Source organism: Hypanus sabinus, chromosome 3 (assembly GCF_030144855.1).
Source record: "Hypanus sabinus isolate sHypSab1 chromosome 3, sHypSab1.hap1, whole genome shotgun sequence".
Classification (NCBI taxonomy): domain Eukaryota; kingdom Metazoa; phylum Chordata; class Chondrichthyes; order Myliobatiformes; family Dasyatidae; genus Hypanus; species Hypanus sabinus.
In genome coordinates this window covers 77,997,728-78,024,292 of record NC_082708.1, presented here as the reverse complement: position 1 = coordinate 78,024,292, position 26,565 = coordinate 77,997,728, and the positions used below count along the sequence as shown (strand labels likewise).

General features: G+C 44.2%; 1 protein-coding gene across 1 annotated transcript in view; it reads right to left on the bottom strand.

Moving 5' to 3' along the window:
• The window catches only part of LOC132391478 (protein diaphanous homolog 3-like), a 583,252-nt gene extending 575,424 nt beyond the window's left edge, over positions 1–7,828 (bottom strand). Inside the window, exon 1 of the mRNA XM_059964736.1 lies at positions 7,504–7,828. Coding sequence (XP_059820719.1) covers positions 7,504–7,650 — 147 coding nt within the window. The 5' untranslated portion in view covers positions 7,651–7,828. The remainder of the gene's footprint in view (positions 1–7,503) is intronic.
• Between the last annotated feature and the right edge of the window lie 18,737 nt (positions 7,829–26,565).

Here is a 26,565-nt window from a genome sequence, read left to right as displayed (position 1 = left end):
CTGAGCCAGTCCTTGACCCCAATTACAAGCATTCATAAGCCCTTCACCCCCAGGGAGAAGCAGAGCATTTTGTCAGAGTTGCCTTCATTTAGTCACATGTGTGAATTCAGAATTCTGGTACAAACTCGGGGAAATAGTTGAAATTCAGCAGATTTACAAGATTCACCAGATTCATCTAAAGATTTACAAGGAATTTCAGCAACGAAGAAAGATATCGCTCTTTTAAAGTGGAAGTGAGGCAGCAACGAGAGGAGGTGAGAGTAATGGGGAACAATAATAGCATTGATTCATAGAACTGTGAGACAGCCATGGATTATGCAGAACACAAATATCGAGCTAAGAGTATTCACCTTGGGTGGATAATCCGGGGAGGGAAGACCCAATCTACCTAAAAGTGAAGGAAAGCCTGAACTCAATCCACCAAGAAGTTTTAGATTTCGGGACAGTGGAGGGGTCGACCAACTCTGTGATAGTTTCATGGGCCAGTACAATAGATCACAGTAAGTATGTGGGAAATCGTGAAGTGCTATAATGGGCACAGCTGCTGTGACCTCACAGAGGATTTGTTTTGTGTGCCGGCAGCCAGGGTACGTACCAAGGAACTGCTGGAATGGATGTGGGAGGGTAAAAGAGTTGATATTCACAGCTGTGGCCTTTCAGGACACGATTAAAGGCAGAGTAAAAAAAAAAGCAGGTGAAAGTCATGGCAGACACACAATCTTTCACCCCATCAGGGGCCAGTCTATCAATCTGTCGATCAGATCATAGAGCTGGTGAAGACAGCTTCTTGGTCAGAAAAAGATGAGGGGGCAGCCTCCACTGCCAGTGCTGGTGACTGCGGATGAACACAGCAGAACTGTTAGGGGCCGCCAATGCAATATGCACGTTGGTACGGGGCATTGGTATCGATAACTGAGCTAGCCCTCGCCAACACCCTGACAGGTTATTTCTATTACAAGTGTATAAGGAAAAACGCTGAAAGCAGAAAGCAGCAGGTCACAGATACTCAAAATTGGTGGCGTGCAGCTTCCATTGTATTTCTGGGTCTGTCCAAGTAAGGACAATACTATCCTTGGAAGAGACTCCTAAGGGAAGCAGGGGCCGTTATTGATTCAGGAAAGGGAAAAACAATATGGACAAGTCAGGGGTAGCGAGCATATATGACCAGAGTATACAGCATAGCCAGCATAGCTGCAGCCACTCCAATCAGGGACTGGAGACACAATGGTGTCCATGAGTTACTTCGTCAGCTGCTCCCAACAGCATGGGCTAGATACAAGCAAGATCATGGTCGAATAAAGATAAACCCAGTTAAAATGGGGGGGAGGGGGCAGCCTACATAAACCCAGTAAGTGGTATCCTATAGAAACTGACACACTGACAGCTATTGACAAGACAGTAATGATAGTTAGGGTCACTGGAAGGAATCCTGCAAGCAGGATCCCAGAGGGGAGGCTCACGAGTGCCAAATGGAAATAGAGCAAGAAGATGACATCGGGGTGAAGGAAACACCTCTGGAAAGGGAAGCTGAGGGATTTTTTTTATAGATGGATCTCAGGCATACATAGACAGGAAGCCACGAATTGGGTGGGCAGTGGTAAAGGAAGCAGGTGAAGAATTAGCTTCAGGAGCACTTGTCAGGGGCTTGCTCAGCTCAGGAGACAGAACTGATGGCCCAGGTCGGGGGTCGGCAACCCGCGGCTCCGGAGCCACATGCGGCTCTTTTACCTCAGTGCTGCGGCTCCCTGTTGCTTTGGGAAATAATTGGTCAGTATTTAATTAAAATGTATTTTATGTTAGTTTGTTAGTTTTTGAAATGTAATTCTAAATTTGAAGATTATGGTGATCTTGTACAATCTAAATAAGACGTTGTGGCGACCCATTTCCTAGCACATTGGAACAGGCTCACAATTAGCCAGCATTCAGGCTAAGGGAGATAGCCTACGGGGGTTTGTGAGTACGTGTCTTTTGCAGCATCCGCGCCCATGGGGGCCAGGTTGAGGGAGGCTTAAAAGCAAGGCTGTTTAGTTCGAATAAAGTTATTCGACTGCAGTTTACTGACTGCGTGAGCACACCGCTACAACGTGTTTTTAATCGCTATTAATATACGTCACCACTGCCAATACCTGACACCCGTCAGTGCGCGATTTCTTTAATTTTTCGATCCAAGGTAGGCCAACTATGGAGAATTCTAAAAAAAGAAAAGTGACTGAAGAAAACAGAACGTTTAATGATACGTGGACAGATTCATTTGCTTTCACTGTTGACGAGACTGGTTTACCGGTATGCTTAATATCCAATGAGAAACTAGCAAACAACAAAAAGTCAAATGTTGCAAGGCATTTCCAGAATAAACACGCAGCCTTTGCTCAAAAATATCTGGATGGAGATGAGAGAAAAAAAGCCGTTTCGGAACTGATGCGGAAGGTTGATCTGAGCAAAAATCATTTCAAGCAATGAATGAAGTCCAGAAAACCAACGACATACACTAGTTATATTGCCGCTCAGGAAATAGTCAGGCATGGGAAGCAGTTTACAGATGGTGAATATATAAAAGAATCTTTCATTAAGATTTCAGAACATCTATTCACTGACTTTAAAAACAAGAGTGAAATTGTGCAGAAAATCAGGGATATGCCCCTCTCTGCAAAGACTGTCAAAGACAGAACCATAAAAATGGCAGAAGACATCACAAGACAGCAAATTAAAGACATCAATTCAGCTGTGGCCTACTCGATTGCCTGTGACGAGTCTAAAGACAAAGGTGATATTGAACAAATAGCGCTGTTCTGCCGGTATGTAAACTCTGCTGGGCCACAGGAAGAACTGATTGAGTTGATACCTCTAAAAGACCAAACACGGGGCTGTCTTGAATTGTTTAAGAGCCAAAGGAATAAAGACTACCCACCTGGTGTCAGTAGCTACTGATGGGGCACCGAATATGACGGGAACGCACAAGGGAATTGTGGCTTTACTGCAGAAGTCGCTGGACAGAAAGCTGCTGATTTTACACTGCATCTTGCACCAAGAGGCACTGCGTGCTCAAACATTTCCTCCGGAATGCACAGAAGTAATGGATGTTGTCATTCAGATTGTCAATAAAATAATGGCAAAAAGTTTAAATCACCATCAATTCCGTTAGTTACTGGACGAGCTGGAAAGCGCATATTCTGATCTCCTGCTGCACAACAAAGTCCGGTGGCTGTCCAGAGGGGAGGTGCTGAAACGCTTTGTCGCGTGTCTGGAAGAAGTGAAAACTTTCCTGGGCAGCAAAGGGCTGGAAAAGCTACACTTCATGGTAGACATGACAGCGCACCTGAACACGCTGAACACAGCTCTTCAGGGGAAAGGACGTACAGCCCTATACATGTTGGAGGATGTTTTGGCATTCGAGCGCAAGTTGACAGTGCTTGCCAGAGATTGACAGAAAGGCACTTTGTCTCACTTCCCCAATTTGAGAGAGTTCAAACAAGGTCACGACATGATAAATTCGGAGTATTTACATTCTGCAATCATCGCAATGCAAACATCGTTCGGGAAACGCTTCTGTGAGTTCAGAGAGGAAAAAAAACACATTATCCTTCCCGGTCACTCCCCTAAGCATCGATTCATCTCTACTGAATACGACTGCATTGGCAGGTGTGAGTAAACCTGATCTTGAGATGGAACTGGCCGACATAGCCGACAAAGACATATGGGTGTCCAAGTTTAGACACTTGACAGCAGACCTTGAAGATGTTGCCCGTCAGAAGGCCGTTCTTGCTCAGAATCACAAATGGAGTGATACTGAAAACCTCCCTAAACCAGACAAACTTGTGTTTGAAACATGGAATGCTATCCCCGACATTTATGTAAACATTAAAAAGTATGCGCTTGGAGTCCTGTCGATCTTTGGATCCACATATGTATGTGAGCAGGTGTTCTCCAACATGAACTTTATTAAAAACAAACATCGCGCACGCCTCACAGATGACAGCTTGCGATCCTGTGTAAAGATGAAGGTGACGTCATACAGCCCTGATGTGCAGACGCTGTGCGCTGAGGTCCAGGAGCAGAAATCCAATTAACCAAGTATGATAAGTATTTTAATTTCCTATTGTTTTACGTATATTCATATTTTTTCATTGTTCATTGAAATAGTCCTTTTATTTTTCAGGTTGACAGCTGGCTGACGTTATTTTTGGTTTGCTGCTGGCGGAAAATTTAAGTTCAGCGTTTTTCATAAATACAAGAAGGACTCAAATAGACATTGAGTATTTTACTTAAAAGTAACCTTCAACCCAACGTCTTTTTTTCGGAGTTCAAAATGTTTTTGTTGCATGCAGAAATGTAATTTCGTTTTCTCTGCAGGAGTTCATCAATTTCATAAATGCAACACATTATAGTTTGTTTATACATAGCATAAAGGCAAAAAAAACGTTGTATGCAGTGTTATTTCATTTTAAATGTCAAACGGGTTTTGCGGCTCCCAGTGTTTTCTTTTCTGTGGGAAACGGGTCCAAGTGGCTCTTTCAGTGGTAAAGGTTGCTGACCCCTGGCCCAGGTAGAAGCACAGCACGAAAGGCAGACGAGCAAACCCACTGTACGCAGGCAGCTGGTACGCCTTTGGGGTGATGCATCATTATCTGATGACATGAGCTCAACAAGGGTTTGCAAACTCAACAGGCGCAGGTATTCAGCACAGACACCTAATAGAAGAATTGCTGGAAGCTACGAGTCTGCCAGCAGTGGTGGCAGTAAAAGCTCACCAGAACGGGGAGAGTGAGGAGCAGAAAGGAAATGGGTGGGCAGACATCAGTGCCAAGAGGGCAGCAAAGGAACAAGAAGTAATTTGAATTGTAAGTGTACAGGAAGAAAAGACTGAAGCCAGTTTAGGAAAATTATATGAAGAGGTGGAGGAAGAAGAGAAGGAGAAAGGGAGCAAAGGAGGGACCAGGTGGGAGCTGGACCCACAGGGAGGAAGGGGTCGTGGTGGCCCCACCATGAATTCAGCAGAAACGACTGAAGTTATATCATGTTGTGATGTATCAGGGAAGACAAAGCGTGATCCCGACCCTCCGAGAGGACTGGTGGTGGCCAGGGATGTTAAGAAATTCTGCCACCCTTGTATCATTTGTGCCCGGCATAACCCCAGTAAGAGCAGAAAGCCACAGCTGGCAAAGCAGCTTTGGCTGAGGAGACCCCGGGGAAACATCCAGATAGACTTCACAGGGCCCCTGCCAAAAGATGAGAAAAGCTACCGTCTAGTAATTATGGATTACTTCACCTGGTAGGTAGAGTCTTTCCCAATAAGGGACTGCACTATTGCACAGATTCTGGTTTAGGAAATCCTCCCAGGGTGCAGAACCTTAGTCCAGGAGAACTCTGTTCAGGGAGCACATTTCACAGGAAAAGTGAAATCTACTGACCTGGGAGTTTGACAACAGACCCATATAGCCTACCACCCTCAGAGATCAGGAATGAACTGAACAATCAAGAACACCTTAGCCAAAGCTATAACTGAGACAGGGAAGATGTGGGTTGATGTATTACCAGGAATCTTGGTAAGACAGCAAGCAACCTCAAACTGCACTCTGGGTCTCACTCCCTAAGAATTATTGATAGGTCGAGCAATGCACTCCTTTATGGGGTAATTACGGGTTGTGGGAAGCCAGGAGCTTACAGGGATAGAATGACACAGTATGTGAAAGACCTTTGTAACCAACTTAACGTGCTGAAGAGCCGAGCAAAGCAACAGCAGCACGTTGCTGATCAGAGAGCCGGAGGAAAAGGAGATCATCCTCACACAGCCAGGTGACCCAGTCATGGTGATGGTGCTGCCTAAAAGGGCAGGGTTTGCTACCAGATGTATAGGACCACAGCAGGTCCTTCTAACAAGTGATACCCGTGTCGTTGTGCAGACTCACCGTGGCAGCCAGTGGGAACACTGGACTCAGGTTAATCCATACGACTCACCTTCTCGTTGCTCCCACAGACAGAGCAGGAGATCAAGCGTACCCAGTAACCATATCATTACAGAGAACCCAAGAGATGAACACCAGCCGGCCACACCAGACCTGACCAAAGTTGATGGAAACACACCCACAGCAAACACAAAGGCAGAAGACACTGAAAGCATGACCGAAAGCTATGAATAGCACACTTTCTTCAGTGACTTCACTCATCAGTTTCAAGTTCATAGAAGTGAATGTCACTAATGCCTATCCTGGTTCAACCACATCAACGCCATGGTCAAGAAAACTCACCAACACCTCTACTGCCTCAGGAGGTCTAAGTAATTTGTCATGTCAATTCCAAAGCTTTCGATCTGGATAAGACTATTGTTCTGCTTGTCAACACAAGAACTGCACTGTGAAATCAGTCAGTATGAACAATATGCAAGACAAATTTTTCACTGTGTCTCAGTATACACTCACTGGCCACTTTATTAGGTACCTCCTGTAAGGTTCGACATGTGCATTCAGAGATGCCTTCAGCACATCATTTTTGTATTGCGTGATTATTATAGTTACTGTCACCTTCCTACCAACTTGAACTAATCTAGCCATTCCGGTTTCTAACAGTGTTTTCACCCACATAATTGCCACTCACTGAATTTTGTGTTTGTTTTTCACACCATTTTCTAAACCCCAGAGACTTGTGCATGAGAAGTTCAGGCAATCAGCAGTTTCCTGAGATACTCAAAACCCACCCTGTCTAGCACCAACAATCATTCATGGTCAAGGTCACTTCATTCATATTTCCTCCCCATTCTGAACCTCTTGACCATGCCAGCAATGCCACAGGAATGACTGGTTGGATACTTACATTAATGACGTGTACTGTACACGTGTAAAGCGGCCACTGAATGTATGACAGCAGAGAAAAAATATGCACGCTGTACAAGCGTCACATATTCTTCACATTCTTGCCATAATGATACATATGTGCAAGAAGCGCACATCAAGATTCATGATCGCAGTGATTACATCTTTGAAGAAAGGATGTTAGTTGATTAACACACAAGGGACAACTCGCGGGTCTTTGAAATTGAGCCAAGCGATCGTATGTACTATCTGTCTGTACTGAAGGAATTCGGTAATTATACGCGAGTTGGGCAATCACACTTCCCATTTTAATAAAATACAAAGTTTCAATTTGTGGCAAAAGAGGTGCACGTCTTCCAAAAGACCACAAATCACGATCAGAATTCAATGATCTTGGAAGATCATTACTGAATAATCAAGGTAGGAAAACACAAATCTCAGTACAGATGCTGGAAACCTGGAACAACACACGAAATGTATTTTGTATGCGTCGATCAACGTCTCAGAATTTGTTCAAAGTAATGTTTTGTTCTGTAGACATCAATGTCAGCGGGGTAACTTTGGCCATTATCTTTAAGCAGTAAAGTAAAACAAAATTACTAGCATGCAGGGCGTTTAATATTAGGAATAGATTTTCCTGATCGTGCAGGCACTGCCCACATACAGCCCCTCACAAAAAAAAAATTAATTCACTTACAAATTTGTTTTTTCCTTCTGCTTCTTCGCGTTGCGGCCAGAGGGCAGCCTCCCTGTTGGAGGCGCCCGAATTTCCTAACAGCTTTTTCCGCTGGAACTTGTCGCCGCGCTGAGGAGAACGGCATCGCTGCTCCTGGTGCCTGTGCATGTGGAGGCGAGTCGCCCGGCGGCGGCGGCTGCACGGGTGCGGGACAAACGAGGCGAGCGGCCTTCGCTGCTACCCCCGACCGGGATCAGATCAACGACTCCTGGCGCGCGAAGCTCAACCGCTTCATCCGGCTCACGCGGAAACACAGCAACTTCCCAAAAAACGCTAATTAGCAGCACTCCCCGATCGACAGCCAGTTCGCGGCTTTTTTCAAACTGAGAACGCACAACCCGCCTGCGCTGGGCGCAGGGACCAATCACATCGCTGGACCACCGACCAATCACGTCGCTGGACCACAGACCAATCACATCGCTGGACCACCGACCATTCGACGAATACCGTGATACCCTTGCTATGACGTCTGTCGGATTCTCCTTCCCTGTTGACCACTCGGTCAACCTGGTAATCAATCCCTCAGCAGGAATTTCAGCTGTCGGATTCATGTTGACGGGATTTGGCATTTGCTTGCTTCTGATGTAATTGGTTTTTTTTCTTTATTTTGTAAGTTATTTTTTATTGAAGTTCATCATCAAACATTTCCATAAGATGTGTTTTAGATTCTATATATATATATTATATAGCCATATTTGCCGCAAATCTCCACTTAATATTTATCTGATCTGATGTAATTTTGAATTAAAGTGAAAGGAGATTGGAGTCCAGCAGTCCATTAATAAGTCCATTATTAAGTTTTAGGTACATCATAAATATGGTGGAAGTTAAATTATTGATTCATTTGTACCATTATGATGAGAAAGAGGTATTAGTTTTCAAAAAAAAAGAATTGCACAATGTTATTAGTAGTGGTCAAAGTAGTGCAGCCAAACAGGCCAAAGTGGGTTTCCTTTTCTTTATTATTGCTTAGGAAGAACAGTGAGAATGGAGCTCCACTCAGTGCATGCTCCCCTTGCACAACGTGGGAAGTCAAAGTTTAAAGTAAATTTATTATCTAAGTACTTACATGTCACCATATACAACCTTGAGGCTACTTTAATTTCAGCCATTCACAGTACATAGAACAGAACAGTAGAGCACAGGAACCGTGTTGTGCTGATTGACTACAAAGCAAATCAAAAACATCCAAACTCTAATCACTCCTATCCACAGAATGTCAATATCCCTTCAGCTTCCTTATATCCACGTGCCAATCCAACTGCCTCTTAAAAGCCTCTAATGTATTTGCTTCTACCACCATCCCAGGCAGTGCATTCCATACATGAGTAAAAAAAACTTACCCCTCACACCCCCCCCCTTTAAACCATCTCACCTCCAATGCATGCCTTCTGGCATTAGACATTTCAACCTTAGAAACAGATACGCTCTGTCCACTCTATGCCTCTCAATCTTATAGCCTCTACCAGATCTTCCCTCAGCCTCCAGAAAAAACAGCCCAAGTTTATCCAGGCTCCCATGATAGCATGTCCTGGTAAACCTCTTCCATACCCTCTCCACAGCATGAACATCCTTCTTGTAGTGGGGTGACCAAAACTGTGTGCAATATCCCAGACGTCGCCTAACCAGAGTTTTATAAAGTTGCAAAATAACCTCTTGACTTTTGAACTTAATGTCTTGCAAGCATTCCATAAGCCTTCCTAGACAATCTATTGACCTGTGTAGCCACTTTCAAGCAGTTATGAACTTGGATCCCAAGATCTCTCTGCCCTTAACAATGTACTATCTCCTAACTAAGGCGCAACACCTCTCATTTATCTGGGTTAAACTACATCTGCTATTTCTGTGCCCATATCTGCAACTGATTAATATTGTGCTGTATTCTTTGACAGTCTTCTTCATGATCCAGAACTCCACCAAATCTGCAAATTTACTAAGCCACCCATCTACATTTTCATCCAGGTCATTTACATACATCACAAACAGCAGGGGTCCCAGCACAGACATCTGCAGAACACTACTAAGTACAGACCTCCAACATGAATAAGTCTTTTCAACCAATACCTTGTCTTCTATGAGCAAGCCAATCCTGAATCCAAACAGACAATTTGCTATAGATCCCATGCCTCCCATGAGGGACTTTGTCAATCTCCTTACTAAAATCCACATAGATAACATCCACTGCTTTGCTTTCATCATTCTCTCTTGTCACCTTGTCAAAAAACTCAATCAAGTTGGTAAGACATGACCTATCCTGCATAAAGCCATGCTGGCTCCCCCTAATTAGGCCATGGGTTTCCAAATGCTCATATATCCTGTCTCTTAGAATTTTTTCCAGCAATGTCCCTAAAACTAATGTGATACTCACTGGTCTACAGTACCCAAGATTTCCCCTTGTTTCCTTCTTAAATAGAGGTACATTAATCACTAGCCAGTACTCTGGGACTGACCTGTGGCTGGAAAGGACACAAAGATACCGTGGATACCCCAGCAATCTCATTCCTTCAATAACCTGGGACAAATCCCATCGGCCCTGTAAATGGAGAAATATAATGGAATGAATGAAAAACTACACACAAAGACTGACAAAAACAATCTGCAAATATAAATGTTTAATACTGAGAACATGTATTGTACAGTCCTTGAAAGCAAGTCCAAAGGTTATGGAATCGGTTCAGAGTTGAGGTGAGTGAAATTATCCATGCTGGTTCAGGAGCTGAATGGAGGGATAATATCTATTCCAAAACTTGGTGGTATGGAACCCAAGGCTTTGTTCCTCCACCCCAATGATAGCAGCAAGAGCATGGATGGATAGTAGTGGTCCTCGATGATGGAGGAGGGATATCTTGTTTCCTTGATGACTACACCTGCAAGGTGCATCTGACTGCAGCTCCTTAGATGGTGTTATGGAACTGGAGTTGAGTGGGCTATGTGTCATGAGTGTTTAATTGACAGGAACTCCAGGGAGGCAGTCACAACCAAGTCAAGACTCTGAAATCACAGGAATCTTATGCCTGTGCCAAGTGCGAGTGAGGGTAAGAATAGGATGATATGGCAGATTAACGTTTGGATGAAGAATTAGTGCAAGGGGCAGGATTTGAGATTTGTGGATTATTGGGATTTCTTTGGGGAAAGTATGATTTGTTGAAAAAAAAGGGAGCTGAGTGTTGCACCTGAACTTGAGGTGACCTTGAAGACAGGTTTGCTAGAGCTGTTGGAGTAGGTCTGCGGAGAAATCGAAACCCGTCAGATTCATAAATGAACTCAACAGCAGGGATTAAGGACACTTCAGCAATTCAAGCAAAATTGAGGATATCAACAATTAACTAGAACAACTAACAAGAGCTCAGGCAAGCAACAGAGAATCTTGACAAACTGAAGTTACTCCTGATGCAATTCAGGATGTATGTTATGTACATTTCTCTGACATTAAATTTGACCTTTGAATATTTGATATACAGAAGAACTTGGTCTGAGTTTCACCAGACAAGGAACCACAATGACCCAACAAGAAGTGATTGGTATGCCCCATCCTCCACCCCCAAATACACCCTGGAGCACATAGGAGTTCCAGACATTGAAAATACCATGCTGATTAAATTATCCCACATTGAGTAAAAGTGATAAATACAAACAGAGCTTAACAATCCCAGCGATCCCAGATGAGATACGTGCAAAACAGTGGAAAACCTGAGCTGGTGCAAAGACAAACAATTGGACATAAAAGGCAAACAATCCAAGGGCAGCACATGCCCATGAGGTGACACTGAGAAGATACAGACCACGTACTGACAAAACAGAACATTCTTTTTAAAATTTCCTAGTTGTGACAGAGCCACCCCACCCCCCTTCTAAAACTGAATCCTGGCAGCTTAGGGCGATCAGAGTGAAGCCAAAAAAAATCAATAATCAAATTAGGATCCAAAATATCCCACACTGGAACTCAATTACTTTCTTTTGTAGCATACCCTTCCTAATCAACTACGTACTAGAACTGCTCGTTAACCTGCCAGGAGTCATGCAATCGGCAGACAGTGTAAATGGGTGCTCCATTTTGGGGGGGGGGGGGGGGGGGGGATGGTAGGTTTAGGAATGGAAGCTAAAGGACGAGAGTAGGGGTTCAAGTTTAGAGACATGAATGTTGGAATGGATTTGGAGAGACCTGGAAGCTGCAATCTACAAAGTACAGGATTAATTCTCTCAACAATCCTTAAGGGGCCCAACAAAGCAAGGAGCTAGCTTCTGTGACTCAGTTTAAGGAGATCTTGGGTAGAGAGCCAAACCGGCTGACCCATGCAAAAAGAAGGGCCCAGACACCTCCTCCTGTTGGCCTCGCCGAAGCAAGTACCAATGTCCTCTTGGCTTAAAGCCACCACTGTCTACAGCACTCGATAAACTGTTTAGCAGATAGAACACCAACTTCCACATCCTGTTTGGGAAAGAGAGAAGGCTTAAACCTAAATTGACATTTGAGAGGAGATATGTCAAACAAATGTTAGACATGTGAAGTGTTATGAGCTATCTCTGCCCACATTAATTGGTGACTCAGAGAAGGCTGGTTATAAGAAACAAAGAGTGCATTCCAAATCTTGTTTAGTCCTCTAGGCCTGACCATTTGTTTGTTAGAGGTAGCTCCAATAAGTTTGGAAAATGCTTGCAAAACTTGGATGCAAATTGTGAACCACTGGCACAGACAATATCAGAAAGAAATCCATGTACCCCAAACACCTGCTGCCCCAAAAGTTCATCGTTTTCATGGGCTATAGGCAACTTAGTGAGGGGAAAAATTTACAAGGTGTGGAAAATTGATCAACTACGACTTAAATAACATAATAGAACACAAAGGAGGTAATCCAATGATAAAATCTGGAGAGAGATGAGCCCAGGGGTGGGTCAAAACAAAAAACCCGGAGGCGGAGAACTGGATTATTTGGAACTGGCACAAATGTCACAGGCTTGGACAAGTGACATGTTGTCCACCAATGATGTCTTTTCATGACTTCTAGGTTGGGCTGTTATCTAGGACACATATCCCCATTTGAGGGCCTCCTACCAAAGTTCGGGTGCAACAAAAATAATCAGAATCAGGTTTATTAAAGACAGCCTAGGGGAACATTACTCCCCTGGAGTGCTTATCTGACTTGAGAATCAATATCCCAAGTGTCAAGATCCATAAATTTATTCTCGGAAAGTATCCACTCCGGCCTATGTATCGAATAGGGGTGGGGTGGGGAGTGAATTAAATTGCCAAAATAGGGAGCCAGGCTTTGGACTATATTGGAACCCAGACAAATAATGACAAAATTAAAATGGTTATGAAAATGCTGTACGGGCTTGCCATGATTCACGTCTCTTGTCATTTCGGATACCAGCTAATTTTTATGATCGTCCTGTGGAGAACTACGTGCCTGTCTGGACACGCCTCCTTCTGACTGCTCCTGTGGCTCCTCCCACAGGCCCCTGTATAAAGGCGATCGAGGTCTGATCCTCTGCCTCATTCTCCAGGATGTAATATGATGGTCACTCACTGCTGGTTCCTTCTTCAGTCAATAAAAGCCAATATCTCGCCTTACGTCTCAGTGTGACTTATTGATGGTGCATCACGTCCGAATTATACTGGGTGTTCACCCCTTTCCAACCAGGGCCGCGACTCTTCTAAAGCCAGTTTAACAACCGCCGATAATCGAGATCATCACTGGATTCGGTAGTTGGCCGTTTCGAAAAGTGAGCACAGAGATGCAACTTCTTTAATGGTGGTGTGGCAATAAGGCCCCCACTCCGATGTCGGGAGCGCCCACCTCCACAACAAAGGGCAGATCAGGGCGGGGGGGTGCAATACGGGGGCAGTGACAAAACCATTCTGAAGGTCTTAAAGACCGACTCCGCTCCTGCCGAACAACAGAAACAAGCCGACTTTTTCTTGGTGAGATTAATCGTGGGAGCAGCCCTGGAGCGAAAATTCCTAATAAATCTCCTATAAAAGTTGGCAAACCCCAAGAATCTCTGCGTTACAGAAGTGGGAGTGGGCCAGTCCTGAACGGCACGAGTTTTACTCGGATCTATTAATAGGTTTCCTTGGGAAATAAATCCTATAAAGGAGTCTTCACGAACATGAAATTCACATGTTTCTAGTTTGATAAATAAACACCAAAGAACCTGACAAATGTGAGAGACATGCTGCTACTAAGAACTCGAAAAACACCGTCCAAGTACACCAAAACAAATGTTTAACATCTCCCTCAAGTCATCATTAGTGAATGCCTGGAAAACTGCGGGGGCGTTAACCAGCCCAAAGGGCAGAACTAGGCATTCATAATACCCCGTAGGGGTGTTGAATGCTGTCTTCCATTCAGCAGCTTGACAAATCTGAATTAGGTGGTAGGTATTCCTGAGATCCAATTTAGTGATAATGTTGGCCACTTGCAGTAACTCAAATGCAGGGGTAACGATTTTTAATGGTAATCTGCAGGGTCTCAGGCTGCCGTCCTAAGAAAAACCCCGCTCCTGCGGGAGAGGTCAAGGGTCAGATAAACCCCTCCGCCATCTGCCTCTCAGGTCATCGTCCACAGCCCGTCTCTCAGGACCAGACAGGAGAACAGTGCCAGGAACCCGGCAATAACGCAACGGCGCAATCGTAATTACGATGGGGTGGCAGCGGCGTAGCGCAAATTGCTAGGAGATCTGTGTAGTCAGGACGCGCTCTCAATCTTTTTAACTTCTAACTCAGGAACATTGGACACGGGTTCAGGGACCTTCATTTTGACCTCGAGTGCTCGTGACACCGACTTTGATTCTGGGAAACCGATGAATAATGAACTATCTTGCAGTTAGGGGACGAACCAGTAAATCTTCCCCAGACTCATCAAACACAGGGACAAGCTGAAATAACCATGGGTGCCCAGGGACAAGAGAGATCTCAGTAGAATGAATCAAGTGAAACTTTCACGTTTCATGGTGACTCTCTATCCAGAAGCCCAATGGTCCGGAAATGTAAACAACCCTTACCGGGCTCTGGAGGTCTACGTCCAGGGTAGTGCCAGTAAGGGGATGATCAAGCTTAGAGACAGGGACTCCACATGCCACCCCTAAATCTAAGTTACCCGCTGAACCAGAGTCAATACATACCCGAATGGGAAACTCCTTTTGATTCCCTATCAAACAACAGGGTAAATGTAACCCCGAAAAAGTACTTACGTCATGGTCCGGTCCGTGAAATCTGCGTTCCGGCTCATGATCCGGTCCGTGAACTCCAGACTCCGAGTCTTCCGGCTGTCTCTTGTCTCATTTGGCCTTAATAGTAGGTACCTGATTCTTGTCTCGGGGCCTGGAATATAAGTGGCCCTGGGGTCACTGGCTGGTGGTGGCTGGTTTGTCTTGTCAGTATCTTGTCCTTGTTTCTGTGGGGTTTGCCTTGTCAGTATCCTGTCTTCGCCTCCATGGGGTAAGTCAGGCTGCCCTTGCTGTTACCCCCTGATGGTAAGTCTGACCATGGCTGCTGTTACCCTGAGGCTGGACTGCTCCCTTCCTTCCCTCTGAAGCCCTGCTTGCTACCCCACCCTGCAACCTGTGTCTGGAGCCTTGCCCTTGTCCTGTGTCTGTCCGTGTCCACGCCTTCGCTCGGTAGGCCCGGCTGTTTTGCCACTACCTAGCTTTGGGAACTATCTCATTGTGTTCAGCGTTCTATGTGATGAGTCCCAGCCCTACATCCTGTATCCAAGGAGGGGTCCTGGCTCGGTGTTCCATGTTCCTGTCTCTCCCTTGGCTCTGTGTTCTGCATTCCTGTTCTCCCTTAACCAAGGCTCTATGTTCTCGTCTTGTCAATGTGCCTTGCCCAGCCCAGGAGTGCCTTGCTCAGCCTGGTGCTGGGGTTCCCTTGTCCTGTCCAGGAGTCTCACATCCAGTCCTGTGCCTCTTCTCGTCCTGTAGCCATCTTGTCCTCGCCGGGTTCTGGAGTCCGAGTCCTTGTCCAGTCTCTGGCTCGGAGTCCAAGCCCAGGCTCCTAGTTCCCAGTTCCATGTCCTGGTTCCGCTATCCTTGTCAAGGATTCCTTGTCTCTCCGGGGCCTTTGTCATATCCAGAGCCCTTTCTTCCTTGCTTCCCTTGCTTCCTTCTCATGCCGAGTCCTGTTCTTGGCTGTTCAGTGTCTGTGTCTTGCTTTTGGGTCCACTCCCAACAACTCCATATGACAACTTATGGGAGAAGTCCCGAGGCAGTCACAGATCTCCCCTCATTGGGCGGCCCCCTGGACACTCTTGGGACACGTGGCAAGATACCACAGTTCCCCACAGAACAAACATCGCTCGTTAAAACTGTGTGGCAGCCAAGAATTGTGTTCTGCCCAAATGAATGGGCCCCACGGCAACCAGCAAGTAGGTCAACGATGGCTCTGTAGGGGGAAATGGCAAGGTTGGTGGAGGGCGAGGTTAGAAGTTGGAGAACTGTTGATGCCACTCTCGCCACTGTTCTGACAGACAGACATACTTTTTTGATCCCGAGGGAAATTGAGGAATGGTTAAATCAATTCGCCCATTCAGGTCCGGTACCGGATCACGAGCGCCTAGTTAATTGCTAAGGTTGTTGTTGAGTCCTCTGTAGAACATGGCCACCAGAGCTTTGCCATTCCATCCAATCTCTACAGCCAAACTTCTGAACTCAATTGAACAGTCCACCATGACCCCTTCCTTATGCCAACAACTCTCGGAGTCACTTGCTGCCCATTGATGAGGAGGTGATTATACACTCTTTAGGATGCCGATAAATGGGTCAATAAAGGAACATCTGGGATCCTTTCTCTCCCACTTAGCCATTGCCCATTCCATCAGCCATTACCGGGGAATAATTTATTTTGGGCGGTAAGAAACTTATGCGGCATCAGTTGGAACACCAGAGAACACTGGGTTATAAACCCACGCATGACTGGGGACTCCTGGGAGCACTCTGGATTACGCAGATGTTAGAGAGCTACTCTGTCCCTGGCCCTGAGGTTGTGGCTTACCCGATTCGAGGGCAGAAAGAGATGTGGCCATTTCCCGCAGCTACTACTCGCGTCTACTGACCGTGGCGTTCTGCTTTGCCAAGTCTTATCGTATGTCGGATCCTGCTGAATTCATTTTTTTTCCCGCTTGGGTCATACTGTCAGGGTCACTAGCAAAATCAGGGAGAATTTGGCAATTCAAACAAAATTAAACATCTATTACAAAAATTAGCTAGAAAAAACTAACAGGTGCTCAGGTGAACCTTAAAGAATCTTGACGAATTGAAATTACTCACGATACAAGACAAGAGAAAATCCACAGATGCTGGAAATCCAAAACGAAATGCTCGAGGACTTCAGCAGGCCTGGCAGTATCTTTGGAAAGAAAAAGTACAGTTGACGTTTCTGGCCGAAACCCTTCAGCAGGACCTGCTGAGTTCCTTCAGCATTTTGTGTGTTTTGTTTCGAAAAACTCAGTCTGAGTTTCACCAGACAAGGAACCACAATGGCCCGACAAAGAGGGGTTGTCATGCACTCAGAGCATGTAGGAGTTCCAAATATTTAAAATACTGTGGTAATGAAGTTATCCTAAATTGTGTCAACATGATAAATACAAAGAGAGTTTAACAATTCCTATGATCCCAAACGAGGTGCCTGCAAAACAATGAAAAAACGCAGCAAGTGCAAAGACAATCAGAGATAAAAGGTAAAAAAATCTGGGCTAAAACAGTTATTTGGGCGAATCTCCTCCTCCTGGGCATGCGCAAGACACATCTACAGAAAAGTAGCGACAGGTTTGGTGCCGAATCTCGCTGTGAAAGTGTGCGTTTGTGCAGTTACAGACTAGAAAAACTTAAAAGGAAATTGCCAAATGAGAGACAGCTATTGGCTCTCATGCAGGAGAACTTAAAAGTAAACAAAAAACGAATACTGGAGCGTATGGAGGCAACCGACAGGGAGTTCACGGACAGTATGTCCCAGCTGATGACGAACATTGAAAAACTGAAACTCTGTTGCATTAATAAAGCACCTTGTTAAATGTATAAAACATGTCTGCATCAGTGTTATCTTGTACTTACACACAATGTTACATTAGGCTGTTACACATTTATTGTCAGAGAAGTACTTGCATAAATAGGTAAACTACCTTCATACGAGCAAGGACAGAAAACAGGGCAAAGTGAGTATACTTATTTATTCAGTAAGTTATGGGTCAAAGTATTTGGTGAGTACATTTCTAACTTTTCTGGCTTCAGTCTTGTTGCCGTCTGTTCTGGAATTGGTAGGTTGTTCCGGCATGCCGTGACAGCATTTCTAGAAGTCTCTGGTTACCCCATCCACACTGCTTCACCCAAGTGGCGTTTTCAAATTTACACACCCTGGAGGGTGTTTTAGAAAAGCTCTGTTTTCGGGGGAGGAAAATGCTGTTTCAGTGTGGACGGAGGGTCAAAACAAAGAGAAAAAGCTTCGGTTACAGATTCATCAGGTCTAGTGTGGACGTAGAATATTCTTGAAGGGGAGGATGAGCAGCCAGAAGTCATGATATATGTTGGTACCAATGACATAGGCAGGAGAGGGGTAGTTTTCCTGCGCATTAAGTTTAGGAAGTTAGGAAGGAGGCTGAAGAGCAGGACCTCCAAGGTGGTAATCTCTGAATTATTCCCAGTGCCATGAGCTATTGAAGCTCAGATCAGGAAGAAAGTGCAGATGCAGAGATGTTGCAGGGGCAGGGCTTAAAATTCTTGGATCATTGGAACCTTTTCTGGGCAAGGGGTGACCTGTACACGTTAGACAGGTTGCGCCTGAACTGAAGGGGAACCAATATCCTGGGAGGGAGGTTTGCTCAGGTTATTGGGGACGGTTTAAACTAGATTTGCAGGGGGATGGGAACAGAAGTGAAGAGGCAGAGAATGGGGTGGTTGGTGCACAGAGACTTGGCTGTCACGAGGGCAGGAATGGCTGCTAGAAGTTTCAATTGGACAGGGAGGGAGGTAAAATAAGTTGGGGAGAGGCATTGCTAATCAAGGGTAGTATCATAATTGCAAAAAGGATCCACATTGTGGAGGGATTGTCTACTGAGTCAGTGTGGGTGGAGTTCAGAAACAGGAAGAGAGCAATCAGTTTGTTGGGAGTTTGCTATAGCCTGTCCTCTCCCCCAATAGCAACGGTCAGTGGGCAGATTTAGATGAGTGTGAAATAACAGGGTTGTTGTTATGGGTGAATTCCACTTTCCCAATATTGATTATCAGCCTCTTTGCTGCAAGAGATTTAGAACTTGTTCGGCTTAGCCAGGATTTCTGTTGCAATATGTAGATTGGTTGACCAGAGGAAAGGCCATACTGGATCTGGTACTAGGCAATGAACAGATCTCTCAGTGGGTGAGCATTTCAGAGGCAGTGTCCACAACTCCCTGACCTTAGCATTGCCTTGGACAAGCACAGGAGCAGCTGGTAAGGGAAAGTATTTAAATGGAGGAGGGTTAACTATTATGCTATTAGGCAGGATTTTGGGAGCATAAATTGGGAACATGTTCTCAGGGAAATTTACAATGGAAATGGCAGTTGTTTAGGGAGCAATTGTATTGAGTCCTGGATTGGTTTCTCCCATTGAGCCACGTATAGGATGGTAAGGTGAAGGAACCATGGTTGACTATGGAAGAAGGAAACATACTTAAGATTTAGGAAACAAAGATCAGATGGGGTTCTTGAGAGCTATAAGGTATCCAGGAAGGAACTTAAAAAGGGACTTTGGAGATCTAGAAGGGAAATGAGAAGGCTTTGGTGAGTAGGATTAAAGAAAAATACAAGGAATAGGAAGATGACTACAGTGAGGGTAGGACCAATCAGCTATAAAGGAGGATACATCAGCCTGGAGATGGAGGAGCTAGGAGAGGTCCTTAATGAATATTTTGCATTTGAGTTCACCAGTGATAGTGACCTTGACCCATCTGACGTCAGTATAGAACAGGTTAATGTGTGAGTTAATGTGTAATGCATGTTGAGCTTAAGAATGTTGATACCTTGGAACTTTTGAAACACATTAGGTTGGATAAATACTCATAGATGGATGGGATATGTCCCAGATTATTATAGGAAATGAGGCAAGAAATTTCTGGGGCATTCACAATGACCTCTGCATTCTCCCTGGCCATAAACTATACCAGAAAATTGGAATGCAGCAAATGTTAATCCTTTGTTCAAGAAAGGTATTAGGGATAATTCTGAGGATTATAAACTAGTGAGTCTTATATTAGTAGTGTGTAAGCTATTGGAGAGGATCCTTAAAGTCAGAGTTTACAAGCATTTGGAGAAGCATAGTCTGATGAGGGATAATCAGCATGTCTTTGTCATGCCTTGCAAGCCTGACTGATGTTTTCAAGTAAGAGACAAAGCAAATCGATGAAGGTGGATGTACTATATATGGATTTTCAACAAGGTTCTCCATGGTAGGCACTGTCGTGGTCCGGTCCATGCTCCTTATTCCAGGTTTTCTGGGTTTCCCCAGTTTCTGTTGAGACTGCTGATAAATAGCTATTCATAAATAGCTTAAGGATTCAGCCTCTGGCTGCTGTATTGTTCCTGTCCAAACACCTTGCCTGTATCCCTTCTCTTCACCTTCCTCTTGGAGCCTTGCCTCGCTTCGCTTCGCCTTGCCTCTACCTGGAGCCTCACCTTGCCTTGCCTCTACCTGGAGCCTTGCCTCACCTCACCTCTGACTGGAGACTTGCCTCACTTCTGCCTGGAGCCTCGCCTCACCCTGCCTCTGCCTGGAGCCTCGCCTTGCCCTGCTTCTGCCTGGAGTCTTGTCCTGTTTGGAACTGTCTGTCCATGTCCATGCCTTTGCTAGGGAGGTACGGCCATTTTGCAGCTACCTAGCATTGGGAACTGTCTCATCATGATCAGCATTCTGTGTTCTGAGTCCTGGCCCTACGTCCTGTACCCAAGGATGGGTCCAGGCTTGGTGTTCCATGTTCCTGTCTCTTCCTTGACCCAGGGCTCTGCGTACCTGTCCTCCCGAACCAAGGATCTGTGTTCTCATCATGTCCATGTGCCTTGCCCAGCACTGGAGTACCTTGCCCAGCCTGGTGCTGTGATTCCCTTGTCCTGTCCAGGAGTCTCATGTCCAGTCCTGTGCCTCTCCTTGTCCTGTAGCCACGTCTTGTCCTCCCCTGGCTCTGGAGTCCGAGCCGAGTCAAGACCCAGGTTTTGGGTCCTTGTCCAGTCTCTGGCTCGGAGTCCAAGCCCAGGCTCCTAGTTCCCAGTTCCATGTCCTGGTTCCTCTGTCCTAGTCAAGTCCTAGCACAGGCCCGGAGTCCTTGTCTCATCCAGGGCCTGTGTCGTGTCCAGCGTCCTTTCTTCCTTTCTTCTCTTGCTTCCTTCTCACACCTAGTCCTGTTCCTGGTAGTTCAGTGTCTGTGTCTTGCATTTGGGTCCACTCCCAATGCCCTCCATATGACAGGCATATTCAGGAAGTTGAGAGGTATAGGATCCAGGGACATGGATCCAGAATTGGCTTGAACATAGAAGGCGGAGGGTGGTAGCAGATGGAGAGTATTCTGCTAGTGACCTGTTCTGGGACCTCTAACCTCTGTGATTTTTATAACTGAGTTAGATGAGGAAATGGAAGGATGTGTTAGTAATTTTACAGACAACATTAAGTTTGGTAGTATTGATGGTAGTGTAGAAGGTTGTCATTAGTTACATTATCTCATGGACCTTGAGCTCAATCCATTGACTAATGAGGGCCCACATACCATACAACTTCATAACTAACCCATCAACTTAGGTTGCAATTTTGATGGAAATTGATAGGATGCAGAGCTTGGCTGAGATGTGACAGATGGAGTTCAATCTGAAAAAGAGATGCACTTTAAAAGGTTGAACTTGAAGGTAGAGTTCAAAGTCAATGGCAGGTTTATTAAGAGTGTAGAAAATTGCTCAAAGTTGTTATGTGTGTGAGGGTCACTAGTAAACCCAAGCGCAGTAATCACATAATATTCTGGCTAATGAAAACATTTCCAGCCTTTCTATATCAGAGTAATAATATTTGACTATTTTCTATACCTCCATGCTGTCAATTAGCATATATTTTTCTTATCAAAACAGTGCTGCTGACTCAGTCCTCCTGTATCTGCTTTCCATATAGTGTTTCCTACTAAATAAATCACTTACCAGCCATTTCTACCTTGTCTTAATTTCCCTGTAAAAATCTTTTATTTTAATAAAATACTTTTATTTAAATGGAAAACACTGTTGTCTATATGTCTCCCCTCCCTCAGACAGTGAGAGTAACACAGCATGTAAACAGTCCCTCCAGCTCATTATCCATGCTGATCACACTTGAAATCTTTCCTGTCCATGTTCCTATCCAAGTGTCTTTAATATCTTGTACTTGCCTCAACCACTTCCTCTATCTGCTTATTACATATACTCACCACCCTGTTTGAAGTTGCTCCTTAGATCCATTTTAATTCTTTGCCCTCTCGCCTTAAGCGGATGCACTCTGGTTTTGATTTCCTCTCCTTGAGAAAAGGATTTGTATGTTTTCACCCTATCTACACCCCTCACATTATATACCTTGATCAGCTTTCCACTCAGTTTCCTATGTTTAAACAAATGAAATCCTAGCCTATTGCTATAACACTGGTCACCAAGACCTGGCAGCATCCTTGTATACATACTTTGCACTCTTACCAGCTTAATGAAATTTTTCCTATGACAAGGGTCCAAAACTGAATGTTGGAGGTCCTATATTAGTTTGACTTCCCAATATCCAACAACTTGCACTGGGCTTAATTAAAAATAATTTGTCATTCCTACTCCTTAAAATTTTAATAACTGCTCTACTCTCTCAACACTCATGACTGTGTCTAGGCACAGCTCAAACACCATCTATAAATTTGCTAAAGACATAAATGTTGTTGGCAAAATATAAGATGAGGACAAGGATGCACACAGGAATTATCTAGATTGGCTGGTGTCTGAACAACAACCTTGGATTCAATGTCCTTAAGATCACAGGAAACTGATTGTGGACTTTAGGAAGAGGGAATCAGGAGAATACACAGCAGTTCTCACACAGAGGTCAGCAGTAGAAAAGGTGAGCAGCTTCAAGTTCCTAGGTGACATCACAGAGGATCTATCCCAGGTGCAACATATTGATGCAATTACAGAAGAAGGCATGGCAGAGGCTATACTTGAAGAGATTTGGTATGTAACTAAAGACTCTTGGACTCTTGCAAATTTCTACAGATGCACCATAGAGAGAATTTCTAACTGGTTGCATCACTGTCTGGTATGGAGGTGTCAATGTACAGAATCGGAAAGAGCTGCAGAGGGTTGTAAACTCAGCCAACTGCATCATGGGCACTCTCCACCATCAAGGGCATCTTCAAAAGGCAATGCCTCATGAAGGAGTGTCACCATTCAGGACATGCACTTTTATTATTACCATCAAGGAGGAGGTGGAGGAACCTGAAAACACACTCAATATTTTAGGAAAGCTTCTTCCTCTCAGAGTCAGACTTCCGAAGGTTCATGACCACATGAACACAACCTCAATATTTTGTTTGTTTTTTGCACTCCTTATTTCATTATAGACTTCATTTTTATGTATTGTACCAAATTTCAAGATATTTGACAGTGATACTACACCTGATTCTAATCTAATAGATAGTTCCTGCAATTGTAATATTGCCATCAGAGTAGCTTATTCTCTGTCAATACCTAAATCATATTATTGGGGGGAGAAAACACTTCAAAAGCTGCAGTCTCTGTTAAAGGGCAACCTAACATACCTGCAGTAAACATTATTTGCAACTGAAACTTAAAATGATTTCAGCCTTGATTATAAAGGGTTAATGACAGCTGTCTCTGTAGGGAGAGAGAACATTGTTAAGTTTTGGGCCAAACTTAACCTTGAGAAATGAAAGAGAAAAATAATATTAGAATAACAAAAAGGAAGGTTATAAAGAATCAATTATACACAGGAACCAATGTGCAGGATGAGAATTTTCCCAACTTCTTTCTGCTCAAGTTCGATTTTGTGACATAACAAGACAGATGGCCAGGCACCTTAAATTTATAGCTTCATTGAAGTGTTACACCTTCTTCAGATACTATCAATGCACTTACTACCATTATAAATCACATCAACTGCTTTAAGATCACAAATCAGTCCTCTACTCTCAAAACAGTGAAGCTATTATCAATTTGCGGATCACCAGCTTAGCTGATAGTTGCTGTGGTATGAACATTCTTCAGACAGTTAGTCCAGAATGAGCGTACTTTCAACCTGACCGACTTGATCAATAACTCTAACTTCAGCCATGATTGTTGATAGCTCCCTACATTTTACCCCTTTGTTCAATGTTGGAGATGTGTAAATGATAATCTGATTGCCACTAAGCCTTGCACTTTTGGTATTTTGACAGCAATATACACCATGTGTATTTTGTGCCTGCATTATTTTCCCATCACATTGGATTGGGTTGTTAGCTTCGAGGAACATTTTGTATCTTATAAATATATGAAGCCTCACCCAACTCTTTATTAGACGAGGGCTGATTCCAAATATAACCACAACAAAATCCAATGTTCTGTCATGAAGTTCATTGGAGTGTTTCATGTTTCCATCTAAACCCTCATATCCAGGTTGATAATACTACAAGTTATAGAGTAATAGAGTCATACAGCCAGGAAGAGCCCCTTTGGTACAACTGGTCCTTGCCAACTTCTTATTAGTTCCATTTCAATAGTTCTATATAACATCAGAAAATGTATACAATATACAACCTGAAATCCTTGTTCTTCACAGACATCCACAAAACAGAAGAGTGCCCCAAAGAATTTGTGACAATAAAAATGTTAGAATCCCAACCCCCTCCCCCACCAAAGTAACAACCCTCCCCCTCCCCACTTAACCTCCACCCACCAAGCAAGCAAAGGCAAAACCCCCAGGAAAATCTATGATCTGCAGTATATCAGAAACCAGGTGTTCACCTGACAATTCAACATACCACAGGCTCTCTCTCTCTGTCTCCCTATTAAAGGGACAGAGAGGTGTCACCCTTTCACAGTGAGGGGGAGACATAAACAAAACAACTCATTGATTTACAGTGTTAAAGTCTGCCACATTGCTCTTTTCTGAGTTTTCTGACTCAAAAATCAGTGATAAACTCTCCCCCACCAATGAGAGCCCCCGACAGCTGATCCACTGTTCCATTGTCTCTCGTGACACTTCACTGACATGGAATCATCTCGTTCCCCAGGGCTGCAAATCCTCAGAACTCTGAAGGCGCACTCGTCTTTGAGGCCAAGTCCTAGGGATATTGAAAAATGGCCACAGGCTCTCACCGCTTTCTGTGTCAAGAATGTACCTCTCAGGTCAATTTTAAATCTCTCTTCTTGTATCTTCTCATATCTTGTTTTGGACTCTCCAAGCCTGGGGAAAAGACCACCTAATCAATCATGATTTTATAAACTGCTGTGAGGTCATGTCCCATTCTCCTTTCTTCCAAGGAATAAAGATCTACTGTTGCCAACCTCTCCCTAAAACTCAGGCCCTATAGTCCAGGCAGCATCCTCATAAATCTCTTCAGCATCTTCTCCAAACTTGACAGTGTATTTCCTATAAAAGGGTGACCTACATGGTATACAATACTCCAAGTGTGGCCTCACTAATGATGTGTATTACTGCAACATGATGTCCCTCTGACTGATGAAGGCCAGCACGCTAAACATGCTCTTCACCAACCTACTTACTTGTGTGGCTGCTTTCTGCAAATTGTGCACTTGTACTCTGTTCCACAGTGCTCATCGGTGCACTGGCAGTCACTGTATAGGTCGTACTCTGATTTGAATGACGGAAATGCATCATTTCACACTTATCTGTTGAAATCCATTGCCATTTCTCAGTCTATCTCCCTAATTGATCAAGATCTTTTCGTAATTCATCACAACCCACTTCACTATCAGCAAATATGTTTATCATACCATGTACATTCACATCCGAAACATCTACATAAATATTGAATAACAGAGGTCACAAAAATGACCCCTGTGGCAGCTCTCTAGTCACAGGCCTCTAGCAGGAGAATCAACTTTCAACCATCACCTTTCACTCTCTATCATCGAGGCAATCCTGAATCCACTTCACTTGCTCACCCTGAATCCAGAAAAGCCTACCATGGCTTGTCATTCAGACAACTGCCCTAACTTCTCCTATCTCATTAGTTAACTCTGCAAAAACTGCAAAAGATTCATCAGGTATGACCTCCCACACAAAAAGCCACACCGACTATTCCTGATCAGGCCTTGAAGTGACGGTAGGTTTTGTCCCAAAGAAATCCTCTCCAGTAACTCCCCCATAATCGAAGTCAAGCTCATTGCCTGCAGTAACTTGCCTACAATTGAAGTTGGATGACTTGCAATGTTCTTAAAATATATCATATAATGGTTTGTTGGTGAAAAAGATGTTTCAATGAAACAGCAGAAACACTGAATAGAAGAAAGACATAAATAAGACAATTGTAAAAGCATCTCCAAATGGAAAAAGGCTATCACCTTGTCCATGTTTAGACCCTTCATTTATGTAAACAATTGCAGTAATGGCAGCTTTAGATAGCCCTAGTAAATATGCCATTGGAATGTGAAGTTGCTCTAAATCCCAACAGTTCTGCAGGTTAGGCCTGATATTGCACCATGGTAGCAGAGTGGTTTGCATGACACTATTACAGCTTGGTGTGCTGGAGTTCAGAGTTCAATTCCAGCATCCTCTGTAAGGAAGTTTGTGGTTTCTTCCTGTGTGAGTGTGAGTTTCCTCCAGGTGTTCTGGTTTCCTCCTATAGTCCAAAGGCGTATCAGTTAGTAGATTAATTGGTCATCGTAAATTGTCCTGAGATTAGGCCAGGGTTAAATAGGTGGTTTGCTGGGTGGCTCAGCTCAGTGAGCTGGAAGGGCCTGTTCGTGTATGGTCTCAAAATAAAAATATGCAGAAAGAAAAATACCTGCATATGCTTGGTATTTTAAAAAACCCCAGAAAATGTTGGA